Source organism: Panthera leo, chromosome B1, assembly GCF_018350215.1.
Source record: "Panthera leo isolate Ple1 chromosome B1, P.leo_Ple1_pat1.1, whole genome shotgun sequence".
In the NCBI taxonomy this organism is placed as follows: Eukaryota; Metazoa; Chordata; class Mammalia; order Carnivora; family Felidae; genus Panthera; species Panthera leo.
The window spans coordinates 105,167,810-105,182,633 of record NC_056682.1 but is presented as its reverse complement, the minus strand read 5'-3'; the positions used below and the strand labels follow the sequence as shown (position 1 = coordinate 105,182,633).

Sequence of the window (14,824 nt, the reverse complement as noted above, 5' to 3'; positions counted from 1 at the left end):
TGGTTAATTATAAGGTACCAATTTGATGCAGTATTCTGCACCCATTAACAAATTTGGTTTGGGGAAGTTAATGTGACCAGAGAAAGCTCAGAATGTACTATTAGATGACAAAAGCAAAATTCAAAACTCTGTATTTTTAGTAATAATAGGTACAGTTCTAATTTTTGCCTCATGGCTCTAATCTCACTTACCTATATATCTATATATCTGTCTATACTTAGGTATATGTAGTTATTGGTAAAATTAGGAAAGAATTCATCATAATATTAATTTGCCTTAAAAGGTGGATTTATTAGTGATTTTAATTTTTTTAACTAGAAAAAGTAATGTGTTATTTTATTTATTTTTTATTTATTTAAATTCAAGTTACTTAATATATAGCGTAGTATTGGTTTCAGGAGTAGAATTTAGTGACTCATCACTTTCATGTAACACCCAGTGCTCATCCCAACAAGTGCCCTCCTTAACGCCCATCTCCCATTTAGCCCATCCCTCCACCCACCGCTTCTCCAGCCACCCTGAGTTTGTTCTCTGTATTTGAGAGTCTTTCATGGTTTGCCTCCCTCTCTCTTTTTATCTTATTTTTCCTTCCCTTCCTCTATGTTTATCTGTTTTGTTTCTTAAATTCCACATATGAGTGAAATCATATATTTGTCTTTCCCTGACCTATTTCACTTAGTATAATACCCTCTAGTTTCATCCACAATGTTGCAAATGGTAAGATCTCATTCTTTTTGAGCCAAGTAAAATTCCAATGTGTGTGTGTGTGTGTGTATGTGTGTGTGTGTGTGTGTGTGTGTACATACACACCACATCCTTTTTATCCATTCATCAGTCAAGGGACATTTGGGCTCCTTCCATAATTTGGCTGTTGCTGATAGCATTAGGGTGCATGTGCCCTTCCGAGTCATCATTTTTGTATCTTCTGGATAAATACCTAGTAGTGCAATTGATGGGTCATAGAGTAGTTCTATTTTTAATTTTTTGAGGAACCTCCATACTGTTTTCCAGAGTGGCTGCACCAGTTTGCATTCCCACCAACAGTGCAAGAGGGTTCCTGTTTCTCCATATCCACACCAGCATCTGTTGTTGCCTGCCTTGTTAATTTTAGCCACTCTGACCAGCGTGAGGTGGTATTTCAGTGTGATTTTGATTTGTATTTCCCTGATGATGAGTGATGTTGACCATCTTTTCATGTGTCAGTTAGCCATCTGGATGTCTTTGGAAAAGTGTCTATTCAGGTCTTCTGCCCCTTTCTTCACTGGATTATTTGTCATTTTTGGGTATTGAATTTGGTAATTTCTTTATAGATTTTTGGATACTAACCCTTTATCTGATATGTGATTTGAAAATATCTTCTCCCATTCTAAAAGTTGCCTTTTAGTTTTGTTGATTGTTTCCTTTGCTGTGCAGAAGCTTTTTATCTTGATGAGGTCCCAATAGTTCATTTTTGTTTTTGTTTCCCTTGCCTCCAGAGGCATGTCTAGTAAGAAGCTGCTGCAACCAAAGTCAAAGAGGTTGCTGCCTGTTTTCTCCTCTAGGATTTTGATGGTTTTCTGTCTTACATTTAGGTCTTCCATCCATTTTGAATATATTTTTGTGTATGGTGTAAGAAAGTGGTCCAGTTACATTCTTCTGCACGTTGTCGTCCCGTTTTGCCAATACCATTTGTGAAGACTCTTTCCCATTGGATATTCTTTCCTGCTTTGTTGAAGATTAGTTGGCCATACATTTGTGAGTCCATTTGTGGGTTCTCTATTCTGTTCCATTGATCTCTGTCTCTAGTTTTGTGCCAGTACCATTTTGTTTGATGATTACAGCTTTGTAATACAGCTTGAAGTCTGGAAATGTGATGCCTCCATCTTTGGATTTCCTTTTAAACATTACCTCGGCTATTCGGGGTCTTTTGTGGTTCCATACAAATTTTAGAATTGTTTGTTCTAGCTCTATGAAGAACGCTGGTGTTATTTTGATAGGGATTGCACTGAATGTGTAGACTGCTTTGGGTACTATCGACATTTTAACGATATTTGTTCTTCCAATCCATGAACATGGCATGCTTTTCTATTTCTTTGTGTCTTCTTCAATTTCTTTCATTAAGCTTTCTATAGTTTTCAGCATACCTCTTTGGTGAGGTTTATTCCTTGGTATCTGACAGTTTTGGGTGCAATTGTAAATAGGATCGATTTCTTGATATCTCTTTCTGCTGCTTCATTATTGGTGTCTAGAAATGCAACCGATCTGTACATTGATTTTATATCTTGCAACGTTGCTGAATTCACGTATCAGTTCTAGCAGTTTTCTGTTGGACTCTTTTGGCTTTTCCACATCAAATATCACGTCATCTGTGAAGAGTGAGAGTTTTACTTCATTTTTGCCAATTTGTATGCCTTTTATTTATTTTTGTTGTCTGATTGCTGTGGCTAGGACTTCCAGTACTATGTTGAACAACACTGGTGAGGGTGGATACCCCTGTCATGTTCCTGACCACAGAGGAAAAGCTCTCAATTTTTCCCCATTGAGGAAGATATTATCTGTGGGTTTTTCACATATGGCCTTTATGATGTTGAGGTATAGTCTTTCTATCCCTACTTTCTTGAGGATTTTTATCAAGGAACAATGCTGTATTTTGTCAAATGCTTTTTCTTCATCTATTGATAAGATCATATTGTTCTTACCCTTTCTTTTAGTAATGTGGTATATCACATTGATTTGTGAATACTGAGCCAGCCCTGCAGCCCAGGAATAAATCCCACTTGATCATGGTGAATAATTCTTTTAATGTACTAGTGGATTCAATTTGCTAGTATCTTTTTGAGAATTTTTGCATCCAGGTTCATCAGGGATATTGGCCTATAATTCTCCTTTTTAGAGGGGTCTTTGTCTGGTTTTGGAATCAAGGTAATGCTGGCCTCATAGAATGAGGTTGGAAGCTTTCCTTCCATTTCTATTTTTTTGAACAGTTTGAGAATAGATATTAACTCTTGTTTAAATGTCTGGTAGAATTCCCCTGGGAAACCTTTTGGCACAGATTTGTTGGGAGATTTTTGATTACTGAGTCAATTTCTTTGCTGATAATGGGTCTGTCAAATTTTCTATTTTTTTCCTGTTTCAGTTTTGGTAGCTTGTATGTTTCTAGGAATTTGTCCATTTCTTCCAGATTTCCCAGTTTTGTTGGCATATAATATTTCATAGTATTGTCTTATAATTGTATTTCTATGGTGTTGGTTGTGATCTCTTTTTCATTTGTGATTTTATCTGTTTGGTTCCTTTCTCTTTCCTTTTTGATAAGTCTGGCTTGGGGTTTATCAATTTTGTTAAATCTTTCCAAGAACCAGCTCTTAGTTTTGTTGATCTGTTCTACTGTTTGGTTGTTTGTTTGAAGTTTATTCATTTTTGAGAGAGAGAGAGACAAAGTGTGAGCAGGGGAGGGGCAGAGAGAGACAGAGGGAGACACAGAATCTGAAGCAGACTGCAGGCTCTGAGATTTGTCAGCGCAGAGCCCAATGTGGGGCTCAAACTCACAAACTGCAAGGTCATGACCTTAGCCAAAGCCAGGTGCTTAACCAACAGAGCCACCAAGGCGCCCCTCTACTGGTTTTGTTGTTGTTGTTGTTGTTTATATATCGTTCATTTCTGCTCTAATCTTTGTTATTTCCCTTCTTCTGCTGGCATAGGCTTTATTTGCTGTTCTTTTTCTAGCTCCTTTAGGTGTAAGGTTAGTAGTGTTTTATTTTAAAAGTAATTACTGATGCCTGGAATTGTAGATTACCTTGCTAATTATATACAAAGTTTCAGAACAGTTAAAAATACAAGTACCATTTTTCAATAATCAAACTATTTCTGACTAGGAATAGAAATCTGTTCCTAGGGTTCTTGGATTGGAGGAGACCACTGAATGGTACCTCTGCAGGTGGTTGTGATTCTTTACCTCCTCCGTGACCAACATACTCTACACATGAGAGGGTTTGCCTGCCCAAAATGCATTTGGTTTTCTGAATTTGATATGAGAACACTGATTTGGCTTATCATGATTATACTTCTAGATATTATCACAGCATTTTTGACATGTTGCACATAGAGAATAAAGCAAAAAATCATTTATATGATTTTTATAATACTTTGTTCATAGTAATAATAGACTAGCTCAGTTTTAAATAGACTAATGCTGAATAAAATCATTCTAGCAATGAAGAGTTCAATGAAAAGGATATAATCTAAGAACATTGCTGGGTGTTCTAGCTTCTAGCACTTCAGAAGCCTATTTTGAAAAGATGGAATAGTGGATGAACATATAACATTGTTTTCATATACCCCCCCCCCCAAATCTGGCTTCTAAAAACAACAGTATAAGAGATAAGAAATATTATGGCTTATCTTAAGTATATAAAATATCCTCTAGAAATAAATTTCCCTCTTCCCCAGATATAGGCATAATGTAGTATCTACTGTCTGTTTCAGTATATCTTTTATGTGTTTTAGTGTTTGTTTCTAGAATGTCAGATAAATGTGTAAAATGCCAACTCAAATCTGCATAATCATGGCTAGTTCAATAATTTGAATCAATGTATTCTAGTTGATTTAGAGGTTAGTTCACAGGTACATTATTTAGCTTCAAAGGCCAAAGAACAAGCTAGGTTTGTTTGTTTGTTTGCTTTCTTATCAAGTATTGTAAAGATTAGTTTTAAAAGGCAATCAAGGGTCATATAGCAAAGCTCAAGGTTAGCTAAAGACTTTTTCAAAGAGACAAAAAGAAAAAACTTCCAACTTTAAGGTTAAAGCATTGAACACGTAAGAAATTATTTTAAAATGAATTTCAAATCTATACTTTAACCATTGAATAAAGTGAGTAAAATGAATAAATGAAGTAAGTAAGATGTATAAAGAAGAAGACAAGATCTAACGGGAAGGAACAATAAGAAGAGCTAGCTAGAATATTCAAATGGGGAGAAGAAATGAAAAAGAAGGGAAGAGGGAAGCCTAGAGGAGACTGAAGACAAATAAAATGAGAAATGAGGAAAACAACTTTTAACTAATGAGACAAATAGATGACATAATTATTAGTAATATATAATGATATACATAAAATATATAATTGCTGATAACTATATCAACACCTAATACTTTAGGCCGCTTTTTTAAAAAGCTTGTCAAGCACTCCTACATATATTATCCCTTTTAGAATCTTCATCACAACTTTGTGAGTTAGATAATTATCTTCACTCTAACAAATGAAGAGAACATTTCAGAGAATATAAATTGTCTAACATCACTAACAATAACAACAATCTTATTAATAGTACTGATAGTAGCAGCAGCAATAAGAGAGGAGCAGGAACTAATCATTGTTGACCACCTATTATATGCCAGTCACTATGTCAAGAGCATAAAAGCATGTAACCCTCACAACTGTGCTTTGAGGTAATTATTATTATTCATACTTTACATGTGATGAGTCTGAGGTCTAAAAATGTTAATAGCATGCCCAATACTGAATAGAGACAGATCCAGAATTTCAGCTGAGGGAATCTGACTCCCAAGTCTTACATGACTTCACGATAAGTCCCTGAGCTGGCATTTAAATCCATACCTTCCGGGGCACCTGGGTGGCTCAGTCAGTTAAGCGTCCAACTCTTGGTTTCAGCTCAGGTCATGATCTCACAGTTCGTGCCCTCTCTCTCTCAAAATAAATAAATAAACTTTAATTAAGTGAATAAATAAATAAATAAATAAATAAATAAATAAATCCATACCTTCCTATTCTATACCTTATGTTCCTTCCATAAGGACAGAATGAGAAAGTCTCACACCCTACATCCAGGCAGCACCACTCCCCACCCCTTTACACAATAAGATTCTGTGTCCCATTACTCACTTTGTCACTGCTGAGCTGGCCAAATTCTCCTTTCCCTGTCCAATCCATGCCCAGGCCTTGCAATGACAGAATCTAACCTGTCCCTAATGACATTGCCATGATTAACCCTTTGTTTCTATACTTAGGTGTGGAAATCCACAAACAAACGTGTCTTCTATCTTTGAGTGCCCTCAGGACCCACATATTTTATGGTTCAGTTGTTCAGTCAAAGTAAGTTGTTCATGTAAACAGAGCAGTGATAGAAAAAGAAGACTTGGATACCTAAATTTTGGAAAATTACCATTGGCCAGACGAATTTAAATAGAGATTCAGAAGTCCTCTTCCTCTGTTTTTACACAATAAGGAGAATCACTTATGTCCACAGATAAGGGATAATCTCTGAATAAAAGGTGTATCTATTTAGCTCCCCAGTAAAGACTGAGACCTTGAACATGATGGGGCAAGGCTTCCAGGTGTCAGCTATGCTGCTAAAATAAGAAGATTTTATTGTGGACCCAGTTGTAACTATGGAAAGTGGGAAAAGGGGTACCTAATATGGAATCAGGCAATCTATATCCTTAGTCTACAATTTACCACTAATTTTACCTGTGAAAATGGGCAACTCATTTCTCCTCAGTTTCCTCATGCGTAAAATAAGTTATTAACTAAGATCTTTCACAAATATAGTCTATAGTGTTACTTTCTGCCTAGTTGTCTGTGTAGGGAGGGTGGCAGGGAGAAAAGAAATATAAGAATAGGAATTTAAATAATGAGGAAGAAAAGAAGGAGCAGAAAGAAAATAAGTCCATTAAAAATTCATAGCATGAGGGTGCCTGAGTGGTTCAGTCAGTTAAGCATCCGATTCTCGGTTTCAGTTCAGGTCATGATCTCATGATTTCATGAGTTTGAGTCCCACATCGAGCTCTGTCCTGACAGTTCAGAGCCTGCTTGGGATTTTCCTTCTCTCCCTCTCTTTCTGCTCATCCCCTGCTCACACTGTCTCTATCTCTCTCAATATAAATAGCCTTAAATTTTTTTTTTTAATTCGTAGCATGGTAAATACTTTATAAGATGTAATAATTAAAACTTTTAAAAAGTTTTACCTTCAAAAGTAGGACTGTTTGTTTTTTTAATGTTTATTTATTTTTGAGACAGAGAGAGACAGAGCATGAACGGGGGAGGGTAAGAGAGAGGGAGACACAGAATCCGAAACAGGCTCCAGGCTCTGAGCTGTCAGCACAGAGCCCGATGCGGGGCTCGAACTCACAGACCGCGAGATCGTGACCTGAGCCGAAGTCAACCGCTCAACCGACTGAGCCACCCAGGCGCCCCTGTTTGTTTGTTTTTTAATGAAAGGCCGAAGTAGAGATTTACTTTATCATGATATCCTCTTTTGAAGAACAATCACTGCCTTGTGGGAATCTAAGACTTAAAGATTGAAAAGTCTTGGATTTTGAAGACCAAAGGCATATCTGAGAAATAACAATGTTTCCTTTCAACATATGTTCTTGCATAGTTTCACTTAAAGAGTGTCCTTCTTTTGACAATTGGTGATATATGTCCCTGAGAAATGAAAGGAGATATATTTTATGTACTAGATAACAGTTCCTTTAATACATGCAGAATAAACTTTTCATGTAACTTCCTTTTTCTAGCTGACACTTTTTGCTAATTTATTGCAAGCTGAAGGATAAATATGTGTATATGTTTATGTTATCTTGAAAGCATCTCTCCGGTTGTAAATTGGTAAAGACACTACTTTCCATCATTTAATTCTCTCATGTATAAAGGAGTAGTTTTACCCTTTGAATGCAAAAGGAAGATATCTTTTAAAACTTCTCAATGACATTTTCTAACCTGATTTTTGTTTTTTAATTATGTATTTCAGGCCCTGCTTGACACTCAGAATCTTTTGCGTGCACAAATCACAAATTTTACGTTCAACCTTGGATTTTCAGGAAAATTTTACCATACAGGTAAGAAAAAGGCGGTTAATTACTCTCAAAGGCCTCTCTGACCACTGTACTTAAAAATAAGATAAAAACAGAGAGGAAGGCAAACCATAACAAATTCTTAAATACAGGGAACAAACTGAGGGATGCTGGAGGGGAGGTGGGTAGGGAATGGGCTAAATGGATGATGGGCATTAAGGAGGGCACTTGTTGGGATGAGCACTGGGTGTTCTATGTAAGTGATGAATCTCTGGGTTCTACTCCTGAAATCAATACTACACTGCATTTTAACTAATTTGAATTTAATTAAATAAATTTAAAATAATAAATAAATAAATATAAATAAATAAATTTTGTGACACCTTTTCTTACCTCTTCCTACATTCCATGTCTCTGTCCTATTCTATTTTCCTCATATTATTCAATTCAATTTAGCATATCATTTTCTTAATGTTTATTGATTTATTTTTGAGAGAGACAGAGTGCGAGTGGGGGAAGGGCAGAGAGAGAGGGGGAGACAGAATCTGAAGCAGGCTCCAGGCTCTCAGGTGCCAGCGCAGAGTCCGACGTGGGGCTCAAACCCAAGAACTGTGAGATTATAACCTGAGCCAAAGTTGGATGCTTAACCAACTGAGCCACCCAGGCGCCCCTTTAAGATAGCATTTTTTAACCTTTACAAAATGTTTATGGTTTGAACATTTATTCATCATGTTATTATATAATGGCCTTCCTTTTCTACTGAAGTATAACTTACATATATAAAAGTGCAGTAAGTAGTAAATGTGGTGCTCAATGAATTTTAAGAAACCAGCGCAAATCAAGAGAGAGAATACTACCAGAATCCCTGCACCCACCTACCTTGTGCTTCCTCACAGTCACTAGCCTCTCTCAAAGAAAACCACTATCCTGGCTTCTAATATCATAAACTATTTTGCATGGCTTTGAGATGTGTGTAAAAGGAATCATACAGTATCAGCTCTTTTGTATCCAGCTTGTTTTATTAAGTGACTGAGCCACCCAGGTGTCCCTGTTCAATATCATTCTGGTTTTACACATATTATTGTATATAGTTGTAATTCTTTCATTTTCATTGCTTTATAGCATTCCATTGTTTGAATATATCAAAATTTCCTTATTCCATTCCTTTCCAATGTAGATGTTGGGGTTTTTTTTTCTAGTTTTTGGCTTTTTTTGACTAATCATGTTAAGAACACTTTTGTACCTATCCTTCAGAGATTATAACTATTTTTTTTTCTCTTGGTTATCAACTAGGGGTAGAATTTTTAGTTATATAGCACACTTATGGTCAACTTTAGTAGAAAAATGCCAGGTTTTCAAAATGGTTGTACTGATTTTCATTCCCAACAGTGTATGAGTTTTCTTGTTATTCCACATTCTCACTAACATTTGATATTGTTCGTCTTTTTAAATTTAGCCTTTCTGGTGAGCACATAGAGATATTTTATGGTTTTAATGTACATTTCTTTCATGAGCAGTAACATTGAGCTTATTTCATATATTTATTGGCCATTTGGAGATCCTCTTTTGTGAACTATTTGAGATGTTTTTTCTGTTAGGTTACTTGCTTTTTCTTGTTGATTTGTAGAAATTCTTTATGTATTATTTTTTTCTTTTTCTTCTTTATACATTCTTAATGAGCCCTTCATCAGTTACGTGTGTTGCAAATATACATTCTCCTGTTTTTCAGGTTTCTTTTCACATTCCTAATGGTGTTTTTCGATGACCAAAAATACTTAATGTAGCCTAGTTCATCTTTTTGTTCCTGTATGGTCGATTTTTTGTGTCTTTTTAAAGATATTTTTGCATACTATAAAATCATAAAAATATGCTTCTATGTTCTTACAACTTACAAATCTGAAATCCATCTGGAGTTGATTTTTTTGTATGTATGAGATAGAGGTCAAGATACCTTCTTTCTTCCACAAAGATATCTAATTGGCACCAAGTATTAAGTGACCATCCTCTCCCCACTCCACCACAGTGTCATCATTGTCATATATAACCATATATGTGGACTCTACACTCTCCTGTTCATTGGATCTATTTGTGTACGTCACACGATCTTGTTTACTGTACCTTTGTAATTAATACTAATTTCTGCTAATAAATACTAATACTAATATACTTAATACTAATACCCAGTTTTGCTCATCTTCTTCAAGATTGCCTTGGAAATTCTTGGCCCTGTGCATTTTCATATAACTTTTTAGAATCAGCTTACCAATGTCCACAAAGAAATTAGTAGAATTTTTATTAAGATTGCATTAAATCTATTAATTTGTGGTAGAAATGCCATCCTAAATATTGAGTCTTCCAATCTTTGAATGCCTTTAGGTCATCTTTAATTGCACTTGATAAAACTTTTACTGTTTTTAGATTCATTCCTTGGTGGGGCTTTTTGATGCAATATCAAGTGGTGACTTGTTTTTTATTTCATTTTGCATTTCTTTGTTGATGGTGTGTAAAAATACAATTAATTTTGTGTACTGATCTTGTATCCAGAAACCTTGCTATGTTCACTTATTAATTCTGTACTTTGTAGGCTTTTTTAAAATTTTCTATTTATACAATCATATAAAACTTTGGATATAAAACAGTCCTTCCTCCTTTCTGAGCCTTGTGAATTTTTTTCCTTACCTATATTGCACTAGGTTAGCTCTCCAGTACAACATTAAGTAAAAGCGGTGATGATGACACATGTCTTATTCCTGACGTCAGTGGAAATCTTTCAATAGTTTTTTTTCCCCTATTCTCAAGGGGAATTCTTTCAACAGACTAGTTTGTAGACATTCTTTATTAGCTTAAAGGAGCTCCTTCTATTCCTAGATTGCTAAGAGTTTTATCATGAGTGGGTGTACTTTGTCTTTAAGTTATTTATCTGTTGCATCTCTTCGCTTACTAAAATGAGCACTCCATGAAGTCTTCACTGTTGTAACACCAGCAGCTAGAACAATGATTACTGAAAATGAATTAATGAACAAATGATTGACTGAAAGTAAAATCCCATTTAACTATTAGTATTTATATGAAACAAGGTCAGAGAATAAAATTTTACCACATTGCATTGTGAAAGAAATTCACTCTTGGAAACTTTCTTTCCCAAACATAATAGAAATAGAAATAAGAAAACACTTCTGGCAACTTATTTTTTTGCCTAATGCTGAATGTGAAAGATTGACTCTAGCCATTGCTCTCCTTCCTTTTTGTTTCTGAAATATTTGTCCTTTTCCCCTACGTGGGCATTTCCCACAGCTCACAGAAGAATGGCCACTACTTAAGCCAAAGAAAGTAGAACACAGAAGAAAGCTAAGGCCAAGGCTTGAAGGGATCTTGTTATCTGCGTATGATATGAAAGCTTCCACACAACTTAGCTAGGCTTATCTAAAACCAATAAAGTCATTTTTTAGTGGGAACAGATGTAAAGTTTAATACTCCTAATCTTTCAAAAATTAGATATTGTAAAGTTTAATTGAATTATATTGTCTTTCTAAATATGTAATTCCTTATCCTATTAAAAATTCTATTTTATTCAATCTCAAAGGGAAGGAGAAAAATAGCACTATCATAATAGTAAGACTTTCTTTCAGGAAGAGGTTCCATCTTGTTTGATATATATTTAGTTTTCGAAGCATTTGTGGATTTTTTGAGAAGTAAAGAGATTAAGGAAATAAAATCATAGTTCCCTTCTAGTGAGCAGCACCACATTCTAGGTACTTAGCTAATCACTTTTCATGTACCTTCTCAATGAATCCTAGGAGTTAAAGATTATGTTACCCTGTTTCTAGATAAGAACATAGAAACTTAGAGGGGCCTAAGGTCATACAGCTAGTTAAGTGCCAAAAACAGTCTTAACTTTAGATCAGGCAGAGCCCAAGTCTTATGCATTAGATAAATTGCATTTTTAATATTTAATTGGCAATCCTTGATAAAGGAAGCTGAATGGCAAAAGGTTCCTTCCCCTTATCTATAGATACTTTAGGTTTGTATATTTCCCCAGATCATGGAGAACCAGCAGTCTTGGTAAATTCTAACTATATTACCGAATTAATTAACAATGTGAAGAGCAATATTATATCGAATTCGTAAATGATGATCTTATTTCTAAAATCCAAATTTGGTCAATGAATGATAGTTAAGGGCTCTGAATTTGGAGTTGTTTATCTGGGTTAGAATTTAGAGCCCATTATGGAAAGATCCCAAATTTCCATCAAATGATGAATGGATTAGAAGATGTGAGATATACATATATATACATATATATACATATATATATATATATATGTATATGTATATATATATACACACACACACAGAAATATATATAACATATATATACAGAAATATATATATATATTATATATATATATATATATATATAATATATATATATATATATATCCAGAATACTACTCAGCGATGGAAAATGAAATCTTGGGGCTCCTGGGTGGCTCAGTCAGTTAAGCGTCTGATTTTGGCTCAGGACATGATCTTGTAGTTCGTGGTTCGAGCCTGCATCAAGCTCTGTGCCGACACTCAGAGCCTGAAGCCTGCTTCAGATTCTGTGTCTCCTTCTCTCTCTGTCCTGCCCACCACTAGCACACTTGCTCACTCACTCTCTCTCAAAAATAAATAAACATTAAAAAAAGAAAAGAAAAATATTGAAATCTTGCCATTTGCAACAATGTGACGGAACTGGAAGGTATTATGCTAAGTGAAATAAGTCAGTCAGAGAAAGACAGATACCATATGTTTTCACTCATATGTGGAATTTGAGAAACTTAACAGAAGACCATAGGGGAAGGGAAGGAAAAATAAGTTACAAACAGAGAGGAAGGCAAACCATAAGAGACTCTTAGATACAGAGAACAAACTGAGGGTTGATCAGGGTTGGGGGGTGGGGGAGAAGGGAAAATGGGTGATGGGCATTGAGGAGGGCACTTGTTGGGATGAGCACTGGGTGTTGTAGGTAAGTGATGGATCACTGGAATCCACCGCTGAAGCCAAAACTACACTGTTAACTAACTTGACAATAAATTATAAAAATAAATAAATAAAATAAATTTCTAAATTAAAACAAAAAGAATTTATAGGTCAGAGACCAAAATTTGACCATGTTTTGTTGTGAAAGAAAATCACTCTAAAATACTAAGAATAATTAAAAGCTTCCTTTCCCAAAACAGAAATTAAAAAAAAAAAAAAAAAAACTTCTGGCAACTCAATTTTTTGTCCAATGCTGAATGCTAAAGAATGTCTCTAGGCAGTTGCTCTCCTTCCTTTTTGTTTCTGAAATATTTGTCCTCTTTCCTTACTTGAGCACTTCCCACACCTCACAATAAAAATGTCCAGTAAGAAACTGGCTTCTGTACCAACCTTGTCAGTGACTTGGGACAAATTATTTCACCTTTCCAAATATCAGTTTCCTTATTTGAAGAATAGAGTTAGTAGTAGCCCTTACCTCATAAGGTTGTAGTGAGAATTAAATGAGATGGTGCTTATAAAACAGTTAACACAATGCTTGACAAAAGGTAGAGTCTCAATCAATGATGATTTTAAATATCATGGCAGGAAAAATTGAAGATAAAATACTGAAAGATAAGTTATTTAAATAGATACAAAATAAATAATAATTTGCGCTAACTTTATTAGATTTCAGCATAGTTTTGTAACAATTTAAGAAATGACACTTAAAATTGGGGAATTTGACTTCTAGTTCTCTCTTCCTCCAGTTCTAACAAAGGTGGGCAAAAGTCAGGAGATAAAAGGGTGGCAAGAGCCCAGGACAGCCCATCACAGCTATGTTTGAACTGCTTTTTATCGTAATGTTTAAAATAATAAGCAATAGACATTTATTCTCAATATAATTCTAATATAAAATATACCCAAAGTAGGATTAAGTGAAATCAGATAAGAAAGAGTTATAAAGAAAAAAGGGAAAGGCATATATTTATGCCTACTATGAATTTATATAAATCTATCAAAGGGCAGACATCATTTGTCTAATACCTGCATGATTCAAATGTATAAATATTTTAATAGCAGATTTCACCATGGTATTCAGGAAAGAACAACAAATGCCTGAGCTATCTTTCCAAAGCTACCTTTCCACTGTCTTGATAAATAAACTTTGTGTAAAGTCCAGGTAGAAAAAGGAGCAAAGGAGAGATGACAAGAAAGGTGCAGGAAAGATAGGTTACAGGGGACAGGGAATAGAGATTTAAAGCAGTAGGAGGAGTGACTTTTCATAATCTAGGAACTCTCATCTCCCTCTACCTACATTCACTGTATCCAGAAGAGGTGGAAGCCAGAAACAAACTGATTACTGGGAAACCCCACGAGACTTATGCCTTTTTTCAGTGTGGGACAGTAAAACTGCAATAAGTAACTGATTGTAATCTTCGCTAATATGGTATCCTGAGGACATACAAAATGCTAAGCAAGAGGAGAGTCTCTTGGATGTAAGTAGAGATGTTTAATTGTGGTGAAACTATATGACATCATCCTTGTGTCCAAAAACAAAAACAAAAATGAAACAAACAAACAAAACATGTATTTAAGCATCGCCAGTCCCATGTAACAAATGTTTCTTCACCAGGGCCACCATATTTATCACGTAAAGGTAGCAGTACTCAAAACCCTGCAATGATTGGGGTCATCAGAGATTCTAAACCCTGACTCCATATTCCCATTCCTTTGCATTCCTCTCTAGAAGTCTTCCCCGAGCTGTAAAATAATCACTCAGAAACCCGAAGCTGGTGACTCATTAATCAGGCCAGTCAGTTAATTATGATGCCTTGGTCTTGGCATCTGCCACATAACATGCAGGTGACACCTTCCCCCACACTCTAATGCAGTATCATTGTGAAAAAAATAAAACGAAACTCAAGGAGACCTGAAAAAGACACAAGAAGAACAAGAGTAGGAAATAAAAAAAGAAAGGAAAAAGGCATTTTAGATTATCCAATATGTGCCAGGATTATAGTACCACTTCTTCTCAAAA

The 14,824-nt window shown here is 35.2% G+C and overlaps 1 protein-coding gene and 1 long non-coding RNA gene across 2 annotated transcripts in view; one reads left to right on the top strand and one right to left on the bottom strand.

Moving 5' to 3' along the window:
• Nucleotides 1-14,824, bottom strand: part of LOC122217931 — a 206,834-nt gene that overhangs the window by 52,766 nt on the left and 139,244 nt on the right. The window lies entirely within an intron of this gene.
• Nucleotides 1-14,824, top strand: part of LOC122217928 (bifunctional heparan sulfate N-deacetylase/N-sulfotransferase 3-like) — a 181,058-nt gene that overhangs the window by 54,233 nt on the left and 112,001 nt on the right. Inside the window, 1 exon segment of the mRNA XM_042935646.1 lies at nt 7,743-7,830. Within this exon segment, the coding sequence (XP_042791580.1) occupies nt 7,743-7,830 (88 nt within the window).